Below are 17059 nucleotides of genomic sequence, written 5' to 3'. Positions count from 1 at the left end.
GGGCAAATCACCACCCACCCGAACCCCCAAAGGCCTCCTCCACCGAGCAGGGTCATCGGCCTTGCCGCTCCGGGCGGGGTGAGCAGGGCTGGGGCAGAGCCCGTGCATCGCCCGCTGCCCCCGACTCGTCCTCCCCGCCCTGGGAGACCCCTCCCCGTGCCCCGGGGAGCCTCGGAGGGGCAGCACAGCCGTGCCAGGGCTGTGGGTGCCCCCGGCCTCCCCAGCAGCGAGCGGTGCCCTCGGCTGCGCTCCGGCCACGGGCCGCGCCCAGGCGGGGCGGGGGGATCGGCATCCTCGGCGCTACGGAGCGCAACCAGTTCTGTCCTTTTCCTCTTCCATCGTGTTTCTTTTCCTTTTTTTTTTTTTTTTTTTTTTGTTTTTTTCCTTTGGGAAACCCAGAGCCCGGTCCCGGCTCGTGCCGCCACCACGGCGTGCTGCCCCATCGCTGTCCCCGGGGCGGGGGACGGGCGGGTCGCGCCGCCGTCACACGCAGATCTCTATTGCTGTGGCCAGGACCATCTGCCCCTTGCCCTTGTCCTGCCGTCCGTCTGTCCTGCTGGCCGGGCCCGGGGCGGCTGCGCCGGGCTCGGGGCGGGCCGCTCCGCTCCCCTCGGTCAGGACGGTCCTCTTGAGCGGGGCGGGGGTGCAGGAGCCGCCGGCCTCGTGGCAGTGCGGCCCGGCCGGGAGCTTGTCCCTGGCGTGCTTGCGGGAGCGGTACGAGGGCCGGCACCGCACCTCGGCCATGAGGTCGCACTTGATGAAGTAGAAAACCTCCTTGACGGGGCAGCGCTTCTCGGGGTCGAGGGCCAGCAGGCGCTGGAACATGCGCAGGGCGCTGTCCGTGAAGCGGCGCCACTGCGAGGGCAGCCCCGCCAGCCGCCCCTTCTGCCACCGCACGAACTCCTCGAAGAAGGCGTCGGACGCCACGGCCGCCTCCCAGGGGAAGTTGCCGGTGAGCACGCAGAAGATGAGCACCCCGAAAGCCCAGACGTCGATGCTGGTGTCCACGGCGAAGCCCTCGGCGCGGCCGGCCTGGCACACCTCGGGCGCCGTGTAGGGGATGGTGCCGCTGATGCGCTTGACCCGGCAGCCCACCTTGCGCGTCATGCCGAAATCCGCCAGCTTGACGCGGCGGCAGTCGCGGTCGAAGAGCAGCACGTTCTCCGGTTTGATGTCCCGGTGCACCAGGCTCTTGCTGTGCATGTAGTCGAGGGCCAGGCCCAGCTGCTGCACGCAGCGCTTCACCAGCTCCTCGGGGAGCCCCACCTGCGGGGGGACACGGCGTCAGCCACCCCCAGCCAGCCCCGGGGGCACCCACCCGGCCCGGGCACCCACACCTCCATGGGCTCATGGTCCTGGGTGCTTTTAGCTGGGTGCTCTGGGGCAGGGGATGGTGGTGGGTCATGAGCCACCCAAGAGATGGGTGGTGGGTCTCAGGCTCCCCCATAGGGCGGTTTGGGTTGGAAGGGACCTTAAAGATCACAGAATCACAGAATCACAGAGGAAGGAACACTTTCCACTATCCAAGGCTGCTCCAACCCTCATCCAACCTGGCCCTGGACACTTCTAGGGATGGGGCAGCCACAGCTTCCCCAGGAGAAGGGTGATGGGTCTTAGGCCATCCTAGGGATGGGTGATGGATCTTAGGGCACCCAGAGGAAGGGTGATGGGTCTCAGGCCATCCTAGGGATGGGTGATGGATCTTAGGCGGCCCAGAGGATGGGTGATGGGCCCCACATTTATTTGTAGGTGCTTGTGGTCAAGCCCAGCCCAGATGGGGGTGCCCAGTCCCTGCAGCCCCTCCCACACTGGCCCAAAGCCCAGGGGCAGCTTTGCTCAGCCCCCCCTGAGCCCCCACATCCCACAGAGGCTCCCTGGGAGGTGCTGGCTCCCACCTGAGGCGGGATGATGTCGAAGAGGTCCCCGCCGGGGGCGTACTCCTGAGCGAACACGTAGCAGTCCTCGGTCTCGAAGACCACGTCAAAGACCTTGATGATGAAGGGGCTGGAGGAGAGCGTGTTGGTGATGCTGAATTCCCGCAGGAAGTTCTTCAGCTTCGTCTTGCTCTTGTTGACGAACTTGAGGGCCATCTTGGTGCCTGTGGAGGGCAGGGGACAGGAGTGAGCCCTCGGCTGGGACAGAACCAGCACCCCGCTCCCAGCCCACACCCCGCTCTCCTCACCTGTGCTTTTGTGGGACACCAGGTCCACCTTGCCGTAGGTGCCCTTGCCGAGCTCGCGGATGAGGTCGTAGTGCTTGGTGATGTCGGTGCCCGAGAGGGTGCGGATGGCCAGGGACTGCATGTCCTCGGTGATCAGGGGCACCCCGCAGCAGCCCAGCTTGCGCGACGGCTCCTGCTCAATCGAGCCCGCGCTCATGGCTGCGCTGCAAGGCACAGGGGGCACTGCTTCCGTGGGGCTGCAGGGCCGTGGTGTCCCATCCTGTCCCATCCCATCCCATCCCATTGCATCCCATCCCATCCCATTGCATCCCATCCCATCCCATCCCATCCCGTCCCTTCCCCAGGGCTCCAGCCATGGCAAAGGGGGATTGGGCTGAGCAGCCCCCACTGGGTGCCACCCCTCTGTCCCCAAGGGTCACCAACCCAGTGGCTCTGGAGGGGATGCTCCAGCCTCTACAGGGGCTGCAGCCGTGTGGGTGTTTGGGGACAAAGGGAGGGGTCCAGGCATGGCAGAGACAGGGACAAGGACACACATGGATACAAACAGGGACACACACATGGACACGTTTTCTCAGGCCTGGTGTGTTCCCAGCCACGCTGCAGGACAGGAGCTGAGGCCCTTTGGGGGTCCCCTCTCTGCTGTGTCCCCAGTGAGCCAGCCCTGTGTGCTCCATACTGAGCCCCTCTGGAGCTGAGCCTCTCCCAGCCAGGGGAGCTCCAGAGAGGAACCAGGGCCCTGCCCTGGCACCAAGGGGACACAATGGCTCTGCAGCAAATCCCTCCCTCACATCTCTCTGACCATCCACCAGCACCAGCTCCTGGCCTTCACCAGCCAGGATACCAGAGTGTCCGGTGTGGAGAATCCCAGAATCCCAGACTGATTTGGGGTTTGATGGGATCTTAAAGCCAGTCTTGTTCCATGGGCAGGGACACCTCCCACTGTCCCATCTGCTCCAACCCCAGTGTCCAGCCTGGCCTTGGGCACTGCCAGGGATCCAGGGGCAGCCACAGCTTCTCTGGGCACCCTGTGCCAGGGCCTGCCCACCCTGCCAGGGAAAAATTCCTTCCCAATATCCCATCCATCCCTGCCCTCTGGCAGTGGGAGCCATTCCCTGTGTCCTCTCATTCCAGGCCTTTGTCCCAAGTTCCTCTGCAGCTCTCCTGATGCCTCTCGAGGCACTGAAATGGGCTTTAAGGTCTTCCCAGATTCTTCTCTTTTTCAGGCTGAACAATTCAAATTCTCTCAGCTTTTCCTCATAGCGGAGGTGTTCCATCCCAATAATCATAACTGTAGCTCCTCTGGACTTGCTCCAACATATCCATGTCTTTCCTGTGCTGGGGATCCAGAGCTGGATGCACATTCCTGGTGGGTTCTCACCAACGCCAAGCAGAGGCCGGCCCAGCCAGCAGCACATGGGCAACAGCACCAACATTCCTCACTCCCAGCAAACAGGGATGGTTTTCTCCTCACTCTGACCATTCCCACAAGAAGATCCAAGCTCAGAGTCACCCACCAGAGCAGTGAAACCACCCCAGCATCTCCTCTGATGGCTTCAAGGTGCTCCATCACTGCACAAGCACAAACCCTGGGCAGGCAGGGACGTGGGGAGGGCACTCGGTGCCTGCAGGAGGGTGAGGATGGGCAGAGAGAGCCCAGGTGGTGCCCACGGGCTCAGCCCCACGCAGGGGCTGTGGCAGCCACCCCAAATGGTGCCAGACACCCCACAAAGCACCTGCAGCACCCCACAGCCAGGCTCACACACAAGGACACTCCCAGCCCTTCCCAATAAGGCTGAGTCAGATCTCCAACTCCTTCCTTCCTTCCTTCCTTCCTTCCTTCCTTCCTTCCTTCCTTCCTTCCTTCCTTCCTTCCTTCCTTCCTTCCTTCCTTCCTTCCTTCCTTCCTTCCTTCCTTCCTTCCTTCCTTCCTTCCTTCCTTCCTTCCTTCCTTCCTTCCTTCCTTCCTTCCTTCCTTCCTTCCTTCCTTCCTTCCCCTCACTGTGCTGCCTGTCATCCCAAACCAAAGCTCAGCTTCTTCACTTATTATAGTTATATTTTTTTCCCTGAGAAGTTGGGGAAAAAATAGAAAAGGAACTTCAACATCATGATGTTCCAAAAATGTAACAGTTTGACTCATAAGATCTCCGAAGCAGCTCATCTCCATAGTGTTTCATTGGCCCCCTGGCAGCGGAGCACCATCTCAGCGTCTGGGTGCTGGAGGTGGAGGTGGATCAGCAGCAGCTCGCTGGAGGCAGGACTGAGAACAGCCCCCAGCATCCTGCACGAAGAATTCCGGCTACGCTTGCATTTACGGCTGCGCTCATCAATGTCCCTTAATTAACCGCCATTGAAATGCAATTATTCAAGTCGGGAAGGTTGGCTTTGGGGAAAAACCCTGCTGGTTGGATGGGAGTGAGGAGAGGGAGGGCTGGCAGCTCGTGGAAGTGCTCTCCAAGTCAAGGGCTGTTTGTTTTTCCCCTTGGCTCAGCCTGTTGGCGTTTCCAGGTGTCTCCTTCCCAGGCAGGAACCGAGGGGCACCCACGGGCAGCGGGGATCCCGCCGGGTCCGGAACCGTGCTGCGGCTGGGCTGGCACGGCTGGCACCGGGATGTGCTGCCCGGGATGGGCACGGGCCGGGATCCTGCTCCGAACAGCAACCACGCCTGGCCGGGGCTAACGGGGCACCACGGGGCCAGCACCGACCCCAGGAGGAGCCAAACAGCGACGGTGGCCAAAACCCCGACACGCCAAGGCCACGGTGGCCAAAACCCCGACACGCCGAGGCCACAGTGACCAAAACCCCGACACGCCAAGGCCACGGAAAGCACAAACACAGAAGTTGCCATTAAAAATGGAAAGCTTTTGGAAGCATGTTGGGTTTGATGCGAGCAGCGAAGCGGGGCGGCAGGGGGAGGCAGCGAGGGCTCCGTTCCAGCGCCGTGCGCTCCCGGGGACAGCGGGAATAACGGGGCACACAGGGGTGGCAGTGCCAGTGCGGCAGGAGATGCCGCCAGCTTGGCCTGGCCGGGTTGAGGTCCCACATCCCTCTGCAGCCAGGCCAGTCCCAGCAAGGAGCACCTGTGTGGCCCCACGCCGGATCGGGTCACTCCAGAGCCACAGCGGGGCCTTTCCCGGCACCCCAGCTCCTCTCCCGCCCCAAACCCTGGAAGGGAGGCAGCACCACGACCCAAGGAGGACAAACGCACCTTCTCCAGCTCAGTTCCAGGTGCTCCTGAAGGAGCTTTCCCAAGCAGGGAGGAGGGATGAGCATCCCGGCCGAGCCCCCACGGCGCAGGGTCCCGCAGTGACAGAGGCAGCGCAGCCGCTGCCGCGTGGCCCCGGGACCTGCCGCGCACCACAGGCGGTTCCTGCCGTCATCTCCGCATCCTGAGCCATTTCTCCTACTATTCAGACTAAAATTGTTCTGTGTTTAAGCTTCAGAACCGTTTATCTCATTGAGTGAGGAGGATAATCCACCCACCTCTTCCTTGCTCCCTGGCAGGTATTTATAGGCAGCCACTCGTCTCCCGTCGGCAGCTGCCGCTCCTCTTCCCCGAGCTCCCGGCTCCATCCCCGGCCCCGCGGAGCACATCCCGGTAGGACATCATCCCCATCATCCCCATCATCCCATAGCCACAGCCCAGCATCCTGCCGGGCGCCCACAGTGCTGCCCAGCGCTGTTCCCTGCCGGGGATGCTCTGCCCTGCTCTGGATCCCGCTCCAGCCCTGGGCACAGCGGCTCTGCCGATAACTAATTGCAAACTCATTAGGAGCTCATTGAGAGGAGCAGAGGCCGCGCGGGAGAGCTGCCCCAGGCTCCCGCAGAGAAGGCGGCTGGAGCAGCGGCTGCTTGGAAATTAAGAGGGAAAGCGGGAAAAAAATCCCTCTGGCCACATCAGAGACTGACAGAAAAACAACCCAGTTATTGAGGGAGGCTACAGGAAAAGGGTTTGGGCTGAGCCTGATGCACGGTTGAGCACTGGGGGCTGGGACTCGATTAAAGGAAAATCTGTGCAGGGGCTCTGCAAAACCCGGATTCCTCTTTAAAGAGGGGAGAAATGTGAAATGCAGCAGTGGGATGGGCACAGGCCCACGCTGCTCTGTCCCTGCACTTGGCAGAGATTTATTTCCCTGTTTCCCATGTTCAAACCCTCACTTATGAGCTCATAACACCAACTCCCGTCCAAGCCCAGCAGGCTGGAGGCCAGGGCATCCCTCAGGAGGGATCTCCCTCTCTCCACACCCAACCAGCTTCCAAACCTGCCTTGTTTCCCCTGAACAACACACTGAACCAGCAAACTCATGCCCTGGGCCCTGCCAGAGCCATCCCCTCTCCCAGTTTTCCAGGTGCCAGCACACCCTGGTGTCACTGGAACCAGGGGCCAGCAGTGCTTTGGCCGTGCCCCACACTGAGCTGCTGCCTCCCAGTGCCCCACTGCATTTCCAGCCCTGCCACCTGCATTCCTGCCTGACCCCGTTCCAGGGACATCCTGTCCTCTCCTCCGTGCCCCTGGGACCTGCAGAGCAGATTGGAGCTGTGCATCCCGGGGCTGTGGCACACAAAGGCACCTTGGCCTAACGGGGACAGCGTGGCTGTGGGAGCAGGACAGGAATCCCACCAGGGCTCAGAGCCACCAGCACCTCCATGGCCAGGCAGCCTCCAGCCAGGCCGGCCACCACCTCCCACCTCACCCAGAGCAGCCAAACAGGCACAGGGAAAGGATTCCTGCATCCCAGGGCCATGCAAATCCTCTCAGGGCAAGCCGAGTGTGTCCAGGAGGTCACACATGGCACGGGGACATTGGCTGCTGGCAGTGGTTTGGGGACAGCCCCTCTGCCACCATCCTGCAGCCCAGGGGGAGCAGAGGCCATGGGTGGGGCAGGTCCCCATGGGCAGCTGGCTCCAGAGCAGCGGGAAAGGCTGGAGCACCACGGACACACCGGAACCAGCACCAAAGCTCCAGCGAGGCACCCGCAGCCACTGGCACTGCCCAATGCCCCCCGTGCAGGGCTGGACTGGCACTGCCCAGTGCCCTCAGTGCAGGGCTGGACTGGCACTGCCCAATGCCCCCGTGCAGGGCTGGACTGGCACTGCCCAGTGCCCTCAGTGCAGGGCTGGACTGGCACTGCCCAGTGTCCTCAGTGTAGGGCTGGACTGGCACTGCCCAATGCCCTCGTGCAGGGCTGGACTGGCACTGCCCAGTGCCCCCATGCAGGGCTGGACTGGCACTGCCCAGTGTCCCCGTGCAGGGCTGGACTGGCACTGCCCAATGCCCCCGTGCAGGGCTGGACTGGCACTGCCCAATGCCCCCACGCTGGGCTGGACTGGCACTGAGCTCCAGGGTATCAGCAATTATCATACCAGCTCCTTGCCCAGGGCACAGCAGCCTGCCTGGCAGCAAGATTCTCTTCAGCAAAGCCAGTAACGCCCAGCCAGGCACTGCTCTCCCAGTGCAGATGTTCCAGATGCAGGGCAGGGTCAGGCCCTGTCACCCCATCCGCGGTGTCCCCCGCTGCAGGAGCCATCTCCCGTCCTGGCCAGCATTCTGTGACAAGCTTTCTCAGCCTCTGGTCCCAGGATTCAGGTTTCACACAGCGATTCGGGAAGAGCAAACAAAGCAGTGCCGGGACTCTCCTCCGCCGCTCCTCCTTCCAGCCACCGTCCCTGTGCCCTCCGAGCTGCCAGCAGGATTTTCCCTGCCCTCCCGCACACAGGGCTGTCTCTGTCCATCGGCCCCGATGACAGGACCTTGGCTGCCTTGCAGAGCTCCGGGCCTCCCGGGGTTTTGCTGCCGAGCAGGATTGGCTTCCTTAGGACCTCAGCTCCTCCAGCCCGCAGCTCCTCCCGCCTTCGCCGCCAGCACCGGGTACTTGTGATTACTTCATTGTTTGATTGGTTTCATCAGCCTGTCATCATCTCCCTCCCAAAAACTCTTCCGCCAGCGCCGGCAGCCCCGCACGGTTGGGATCTGCAAAGACAAACGCCCCGAGCGAGCGGCACCTGCCCGACCCGCGGCACGGCCAGCCGGCCCCCTGGCTCCTGGCGACAGCAGGGACACGTCCCTGTGCCACAAAGCCAGCCCTGAGTGCGCTGCAAGGCTTTGTGTGCCCCTAGCTCAGCCTGCCGCCGGCTGGGGGGCTCCCGTGAAGGAGATGCTCCAGTGAAGGAGATGCTCCCACCTCTGGGGCTCTGCTCCCGCAGCAGGGCACGGTGACACACACGGTGACACGCACGGTGACACCGGGCGGGTCGGGGGCTCGGCACACGGACAGCCAGCCCCGAGGGTCCCGGACAGAGCCGTGCCGAGGCCGGGCCGCCCTGTCCCCGGTCCCCGAGCCGTGCTGGGGCTCCCGGTGGCGCCGCCCGCCCGCGGCCACGGCGGCAGCGAGGCCGGACCGGAGGAAAGTGGGTCACGCTCCCCCTTCCCGCTGCGGCCCGGGAGCGCCGGGCTGGGATGGAGACCGGCCCCGAGGCCCGGGGACAGCGGGGACAGCGGGGACAGCGAGGACAGCAGGGGAGCTGAAAGGGGAGCTGGGGCAGCAGGGAGGGGACACAAGGAGACAGCAGGGGACGTGGTGAAGGGATGCGAGGGGAGACAAGGAGAGATGACGAGAGGAGATGACACCGGGAGATGATGAGGGGACAAGGGAGGACACAATGAGGAGAGACAATGAGGGGAAACGAGGGGAGATGGTGGACGGGGCATGAGGGGAGATGGCAGGAGGACATGAGGGGACATGAGGGGAGGTAATAGGGAAGACAGGAAGCTGGTGAGGGAGGACAAGGGGAGGTGAGGGAACATGAGGGGAAACAAGGGGAGATGAGATGGGGAGGTGGTGAGGGGACACAAGGGAACACAATGAGGGGACATGAGGGGACACGGCCTGAGCTGCCCCCGAGGCCGCCTCTCCCTGCTCTCCAATTCCCCTGTTCCTAGTTGCCCTCCAGCCCAGTGCACCCTTCCTGACACCCCCAGACCCGCCGGCAGCCCCGGGGAGCAGCCCCGCGGCCCCGTCACCGCTCGGTGTCACTGACGCCCCTCCGTCCTCCCCCTCGGCCCCCCGCCGCACCGGGGCCGCCCGGGGCGCAGGTGCCACCGGCCGCAGGAGGGACCCGGGCCGGGGGGGGGCAGCGCCCGCACCGCGCGGTGCCCACCCCGCTCCATTCACCGGGAGCGCCGCTCGTATCGGGATGGGGTTTTGTCCCCTCCCCGCGCCGGGCGGGCAAACAAAGGGCGGCCTCGGTACCGGGCGGGCGGCGCCCCCCGCACCCCGATCCTCGCACCCCCATGCCCGTATCCTCATCCCCGCAGCCCCGTGCCCGCGCCTCATCCCCGCGCCGCCGCCTTACCGGAGGGGCGAGCCGCCGCCGCGCCCCGTCCCCGGCGGGAGAGGAGCCGCCGCCGCCGCCGCCGCCGCCGCGCTCCGCCCGCCCCGCCGGGCTCCTCATGCCGCGGCCCCGCCGCCGCCGGAGGAGCGGAGCGGAGCCGAGGGAGCGGAGGGAGCGGAGGGAGCGGAGCGCGGCGCCCCCCGCAAGCCCCGGCAGCGCCCGCCCCGCGCCGCGCTCCGCCCGCACCGGCACCGGCGCCGCCCCGGGGAGGGAGCGCGGAGCGGGAGGAGCGGGGGGAGCGGGAGGAGCGGGGGGAGCGGGAGGAGCGGGGGGGCTCCGCCGCCGGCCCCGCGGGGATGGGGGATGCGGAATGAGCGATGCGCGATGCGGGGCGCTGCTCGTCCCCGCCCCCCGGTGTGGCCGGGGGGAGTCGGTGCGGGAGCAGCCCGGGAAGGGGGGTCGGGGCTGAGCCGCCCCCTCCCCGCGGGCGCGGAGCTCCGGTACCGCGGGCTCGGCTCGGAGCGGAGCTCGGCGTGGGGACAATGGGGATGGGAGCGGCGCAACGCAGGGGCGGCTTCACACCTGACATCCCCCGAGGCCGATCCGGGGGTCCCAGCACAGCACCGTGTCCTGCTGCTTCCCCGGGCCCCGCTGCCCCTGAGCCCTCCCAGGCTCTGTTCCCTCTCCTGTGGCACAGGCGATGCCCCCGTGGGTGGGTGACGCCCACCCTGGGTCAGGGAATGGTTTGGGTTCGAAGGGACCCTCAGGATCGTCCCGTTCCAACCCCTGCTGTGGGACACCCTCCAGGATGCTCCAAGCCCCATCCAACACGGCCTTGAACAGCTCCAGGGATGGGGTGGCCACAGCTTCTCTCTCACCATGGCACAGGTGATGCCCACCACGGCACAGACAGCCCCCCAAAATGCTGCTCCTCAATGTGTGCAGGACACGTGGCTTCCCCTGTGGCTCATGAATGGTGGGAGCGTTCAGGCCAAGGAATGCCAGATGAGGCAAACACATCACGGGGGCTTCCCTTCAGGTGCCTTAAATTTGGCAGCACTTTCAGCAAGTGATGCCAGAGCTGGGCACCAGGAGCTCCAGGCACCCCCAGCCTGGGGGACAGTGACAGCTCTCCGGGAGGAAGATGAGGGGTTGGCACTGTGCTCCCTCTTGGAGCATCCCTGGACACACCCGGGTTTCCTCCTGTGCCCACCAAGGACAAGCAGGGATGTTTAACACTGGCCAGGATTCGCTTTGGCATTTCCTTGTCCCTCAGCTGGGTGCCAGGTCCCTCGGCTCCCGTCGTGCCACTTTGAAGGGACCCACAGGGCTGCCCCCCCTCCGAGGGGCACAAGGGGCTGTTCCCACACCCCAGCCGTGCTGGTCCGAGCCGTGCCAGTGCCCCCGAGCCCCCGGAGAGCGGGGAGGGCCGGGAGCCACCGGCTGTGAGTCACGGATCGCGCTGAGCATGCGGAGCAATTAAAGCTTTTCATGAATGACTTTAAGGCAAGAGGCTGAATCACACTCCGACACTGCTTTAATGTGTGCCGGCTGTGCCACTGTCACCCTCTGGCCGCCCGGCAGCTGGCACGGGGCAGGGGCACTGCCAGCCGCGGGCAGGGCAGCGGTGCCTCCATCCCGCTCCGCTCGGGTCCTGCCAAAGGGACGCTCCAAGGGAGCTGATTCCCGGCGGGATGGAGGCATCTGGATGGCGCTGGGAGGAGAAATGCTGGAGAGCCAGCCGGGCTGGGCTGGGGCTGGCGCTGCTCGGAGCGGGCGCTGCGGGGCTGGCACGGCGCTGGCACGGCGCTGGCACGGCGCTGGCACGGCGCTGGCACGGCACTGGCACGGGGCAGGAGCAGCGGAGGTGCGCGCAAGAGGAACACGGGGGAGCTGGGCAGAGCTGGGCTGCGCTCGGTGTCACCGCAGCAGCGCATGGGAGGCGTCACCCACCCACGGGGGCATCACCGGTGCCACAGGAGAGGGAGCAGAGTCTGGGAGGGCTCAGGGACAGCAGGGCCCGGGGAAGCAGCAGGACACGGTGCTGGGCTGGGGCGCTCCGGCTGCACAACGCTGGGGACCCCCGGATCGGCCTGGGGGGGTCGGGTGTGAAGCATGGGGGGCAGCGCAGCCACCTCCACGGGGCGGCTCCAGGCTCGGCCCTTCCCGAGGCCCCTGTCCCCCGTGTCCCCTCCCTGTCCTTGCGGTGCCGCCCTGGCTCCCGCAGCCTCCCGCTCGCGGCTCCTCCGAGCTCTCTGTCAGCTCTCTCCCTATTTATAGCTCGGGGCTGTTTCTAGGTCAGGCGGGAGCTGCCGGTGCCCGGGGAGCCAGCCCGGGGACCGTGGGGGGCTGCAGGGACACTGCCACACTGTCACAGTGTCACAGTGTCACCATCCTGGGGCTGTGCCCTGGGTACACAGGGGCTGAGCTGGCACCGGGGCCAGCTGGGCCTGGCAGGACATTCCATGGGATTCTGTGGGGCTTGGCAGGGCTTTGTGGAGCTCTGTGGGCTCCATGGGGCTCAGCGGGGCTCTGTGGGGCCCAGCAGGGCTCCAGATGACTCCAGGAGGTTCCACGGGGCTCCGTGAGGTCCCTCTGGGGTGTCCCTGTCCCTTGGTGGCACGTGGGTGACAATCACACCGAGCCATAGTAACACCAGTTGTACCGGGGAGCGCCCGCACTGAGCTCGTGGTCTTCAAAGCACTCCCGGAATATTAATACTAATTAAGATTAACGAGATGAAAGGAGCCAGATCAAACATGTTTATCACCTCGTGCAATCCCAAACCGTGCAAAGAGCCCCCGCCTCCCCGGGGGACCACGAGCGCTGCTGGGATTTGTGCTCGGGAAGGGAATATCCGGCTGGTGCACATCGTGGGATGCGCTTGGACAGGGTGGGCAGCGGGAAATGACCTGGAAAGCCCAAAATATTCCCAGCGTGCCGAATCCCCTCGGAATTCAGCGAGAATTGTCGCTTGTCCCTTCGCCATGGCTCGGCCAGAGCGGGAGCCAAGGGCTGAGCCCACCCGGCCGCGGTCCCACGGCCACCCGCGCCTGTGGCGCTCCGGTGCCAGGAGCCAGAGCTGCCGGGGATGCTGCGGGGATGCTGGGAAGGAGCGGCGGAGGGAAGGAGGGAGGGAGGGAAGGCGGGAGCGGAGCACGCCGGGAGCCGCAGCCCGGGCGGGGGGACCCGCTCAGCCTGGGGGTTCCGGTGTGCCCCACCCCGCCACAGTCAGTCCGTGGGGGGACACCACCCGTGTCCCCTCGGTGTCCCCTCGGTCCCTGGGACACAGCCCACCCTCGGGGATCCCCAGGAAAGGGGCGGTGGGGCTGATTCCCGCAGCTCGGAGTCCCCAGCTCGGTGTCCCCCGGGCCGGAGCTGCCACCCCGGCCGGGGACAGCCGGGGGGTCCCGGGGCTGCTCTCGGGAGCTGGGACGGGCCGTGGGACGGCCCCGCCGGTGACGGGCACACACCGAGCCCCTGCCAGGGGTCCGACCCTGGGGGGCTGCCCCGAGCTCCTCCCGTGCTCCCGGGGCTGCGGGCACCGAGCGGGGCAGGGCGGACACAGCGCCCAGGGATGGATCCCGGGCACAGTGCCCCAGGGATGGATCCCGGACCGGGCACAGCACCCCAGGGATGGATCCCGGGATGGATCCCGGGCCGGGCACAGCGCTCCAGGGATGGATCCCAGGATGGATCCCGGGCCGGGCACAGCCCCCAGGGATGGATCCCGGGCCGGGCACAGCGCTCCAGGGATGGATCCCAGGATGGATCCCGGGCCGGGCACAGCACCCCAGGGATGGATCCCGGGCACAGCGCCCAGGGATGGATCCCGGGATGGATCCCGGACCGGGCACAGCGCTCCAGGGATGGATCCCGGGCAGGGCACAGCGCCCCGGGGATGGATCTGGTGCACAGTGACGGCTGCTCAGCCACCGGCACGGAACGGGACCAGAGGGGCTCTCTGGGATGGGCTGCCGGGGAAAGAAGCACAACGCGTTTCTTCAAGGGGAAGGACGGGCTGAGCTGGGGGCACAGGGAGAGCCACGGGGCTCGTCCTGGCAGCCTGGTGGTGCCCCGGTACCCCGGTACCCCCACAGCAGCCGTCACCGCCCGGCCGCCGCCTCCGCTCGCTGCCCGTTCTCCTGGCACCACCTAGAGGCTGCGGGAACGGGCACGGGGGGACGGACACGGACACGGACACGGGGGGACGGACACACAGACATGGGGGGACGGACACACGGGGGGACAGCGACAGGGAACAGACACGGACTGACATAGGTGAAAAGACATGAGCGCAGACACGAGGGGACACGCAGAGGGGACAAACACGGGAGGACAAACATGACGGGGCAAACACGTGGGGACAGACATGGGGGACAGACACATTGCCACAGCACCCACGCGTGGGGCCCACGCACTGCCCCTGGCACAGGGGGGGACAGGGTCAGGGGTGGTGACAGGGCGGGGAGCACCTCTGGCAGCACCTCCTGTCACCCCAGGGACCCGCCCTGGTGGGGCTGTGCTGGAGGTGACAGGCGATGGCAGCTGTGTCCCCACGGGATGGAGACAGACTCAGGGACAAGCTGGTGACAGCCAGGAGGTGTTCAGGGACCGGACACACCCCCACCCCCCATTGCAGCCACCTTGAAGCAGGGTAGGACAGGGAGAAGCCTCTGTGCACAAGCCATGGGTGTCCATCCCTCGCTGTCCCCGAGCAGGGAGGGGCAGCCCCTGCAGCCACCCCGGGGACCCTGGGCCACCACACTGCCACCCTGGGTGCTCCCTGCCTGGCTGGGTGGGCCAGGCCCATGCCACCTGTGGTGTGGCACAGGCTGGGTGCCCCTGGTGTCCCCGGCTGTGGGACAGGAGCCCTGGGAGCTCTGTGCCCTCACAGCCAGGCCCTCCCAGTCCCTGGTATCCCTGCTCCCCACCTGGGCACTGACTCACAGGAACTGAGCTCCAAAACCTCATGGTTTACACCAAAACAAACCCTACAGCTCTGTGCCACCCGTGAGGAAGGCCAGACTGCCTGGATGGATCCAGCTGGTGGCCCTGAGCCCCCCCAGACCCCACTGGGGACAGCCAGTGCCGGGAGGGAGCAGAGAGGGGCTGTGCTCGGCGCTGGCAGCGTGGCACAGGAGCCGGCAGTGGCTCGGTGCCACCAGGAGCAGTTGGGCACAGTGTGTGCCAGCACTGGCACCTCGCATCCTGCCCGGCTCGTTCCGGCCCTGCTCATCCTCCTTGGCTGGGGCTCAGCAACACCATGGAGAGGAGATTTCGGGAAAGGGGGAGGCGAGCACCGGGGCTGCTGCCCAAAGGGACAGGGCTCGGGGAGCCTGTGGCTCTCCTTGTGGAACCCCCAAGTGCCCAGGGAGGAGTAGAGACTGCCCAGGGACCCTGGTCAGGTGAGCTGGGATGGCTGGGACAGCTCCAGGATGGATCGGGGATGGTTCTGGGATGGCTGGGACGGCTCCAGGATGGATTGGGGATGGTTCTGGGGTGGCTGGGACGGCTCCAGGATGGATTGGGGATGGTTCTGGGATGGCTGGGACGGCTCCAGGATGGATTGGGGATGGTTCTGGGATGGCTGGGACAGCTCCAGGATGGATTGGGGACGGTTCTGGGATGGCTCCGGGAGGCTGTGGGTGCACACGCTGCTGCCCACAGCCCTACTGCTCCCATGGACACCACTGAGCTGGCAGGCACGGTACAGGATGCCCAGCGGTTCCCTGCTGCCAGGGGGGCACATCCCGGGCAGACACACGTGCACCCAGCACCGGCTCCGGGCTCCCCTTTGGGAGGGGATGCTCCCGCTCCCAAGCAAACTTTGGCACTGCCCCCGGGCCGGCTCGGTGCCCGCTCCGTGCCCTCCCTGCGCTCACAGTGTCCCCGCCGGGCTGTGCCGGGCACTCACCTGTGCAGGTGCAGGGGCTGCAGTTCCTCTTTCTGGAAGCAGACGAAGCAGAAGGAATCCATGGCTCGGCTCCGGTGGCCCCCGCGCCCGGCCGAGGGTGACCGCAGTGCCGGGGGGCTGCTGGCATCGTCCCCGCGCTGCCGGCGGTGCCCGGAGGCTCAGGCGGGCCCTGCCGGGGCCATGGTGCCGGGAGCCCTCACACGGCCGGGCTGGGCACCGGGAGCCCTCACACGGCCGCGCTGGGCACCGGGAGCCGTCGCTCCCCGGGCACGGAGGCGGCTCCGGGCCGGGCCCCGTCCCGCGTTGCCCTCCGGCCGGGCCCGGTTATGCCAGGCCCAGCCATGGCCCTGCCCGGCCCTCAGGGGGCACCGGGGCTCGGGCAGGGCGGGCCCAGGTTCCGGCCGAGCCCTGCGGGGCTCAGGGGCTGCCCCGGGCGGCGGGGACGGGCAGGGTCCCTGCAGCAGGTGGGGTCCGGCGGGCTCTGACGGGATCCAGCGCGCCCTGGAAGGGTCTGCAGGGACACGGGCAGCCGGACACACGGACGGAGGGGAAAGTTGTGCCGTCGTGGAGCGGCGGCTCCGCGGGGCTCGTCTCACCGGCAGAGCCGCCGCTCGCTCTGACAGCCCAAGCAGCGTGCGAGTATTAATAGCTCCCGACTCCCGCGGCGAGGATGGGAATTAACTCCTCGAATGCCGCCTGCCCAGGCTCCAGCCGCCCCCTCCCGGTGCCCGCTGCTGCCTCCGGGCTGGGCAGCACGGGATGAGAGCGGGCACACCCGGCCCGGGGCACCGAGGAGCCCGCGCTGTGACCCCCCGGCACCCCCGGGCTCTGGGCAGCCCTGGCACAGGGGACGGGGCACAATCGGGGGGAAATGTCTTGGCCCGGGTGCTCGTGGGGGGCTGTGCCTGCTGGTGGTGGCAGAGGTGCCATCCCGGGGGGTCCCCCTGCACGGGCACGGTGGGACAGGGCACAGCAGGGAGCCCCGGCGCGCCGGCTGAGGGTGTCCCTGCCACACACACTGCAGTGTCCCTTTGCCCCTACATGAGTGTCCCCTTGCCCCCTAGATGAATGTCCCTGCCCCATTGCAGTGTCCCTTTGCCCCTAGATGAGTGTCCCTGTCCCACAGCAGTGTCCCTTTGCCCCCTGATGAGTATCCCTGTGCCCCTAGATGACTGTCCCTGCCCCATTGCAGTGTCCTTTTGCCCCCTTATGACTGTCCCTGCCGCCCAGCAGTGTCCCTTTGCCCCCTGATGAGTGTCCCTGTGCCCCTAGATGAGTGTCCCTGCCCCACAGCAGTGTCTCTTTGCCCCCTGATGAGTGTCCCTGTGCCCCTAGATGAGCGTCCCTGCCCCACAGCAGTGTCTCTTTGCCCCCTGATGAGTGTCCCTGTGCCCCTAGATGAGTGTCCCTGCCCCACAGCAGTGTCTCTTTGCCCCCTGATGAGTGTCCCTGTCCCAGAATGGACATTGCTGCAGGCAGTGTCCAGCTGTTCCATGGGGATACACCAGGCCAGGCTGGGTCAGGACCCCCAGAGTCACACAGCCCTGATGTGTAACCGTTCCCCATCCTTTGGGCCTGGTTCAGGGACCAACACAGGTCCCCCAGGTCTGTGGAACCAAATCCTGGTCCCA

At 66.3% G+C, this 17059-nt stretch overlaps 1 protein-coding gene across 1 annotated transcript; it reads right to left on the bottom strand.

Annotated features, from left to right (window-relative positions):
- Positions 1-441: 441 nt before the first annotated feature.
- Positions 442-15490, bottom strand: SBK1 (SH3 domain binding kinase 1). The gene is made up of 4 exons (XM_058816208.1): positions 15429-15490; positions 2183-2385; positions 1896-2098; positions 442-1266 (listed from the first exon to the last, which is right to left on the bottom strand). Exons 1-4 carry the CDS (start codon positions 15488-15490, stop codon positions 484-486), a joined length of 1251 nt encoding a protein of 416 aa, XP_058672191.1. The 3' UTR covers positions 442-483.
- Between the last annotated feature and the right edge of the window lie 1569 nt (positions 15491-17059).

The sequence above is a fragment of the Ammospiza caudacuta genome, chromosome 17 (genome assembly GCF_027887145.1).
Source record: "Ammospiza caudacuta isolate bAmmCau1 chromosome 17, bAmmCau1.pri, whole genome shotgun sequence".
In the NCBI taxonomy this organism is placed as follows: Eukaryota; Metazoa; Chordata; class Aves; order Passeriformes; family Passerellidae; genus Ammospiza; species Ammospiza caudacuta.
Note: the sequence above shows the minus strand (reverse complement) of the source record. Positions and strands in the feature narration are given on the sequence as shown.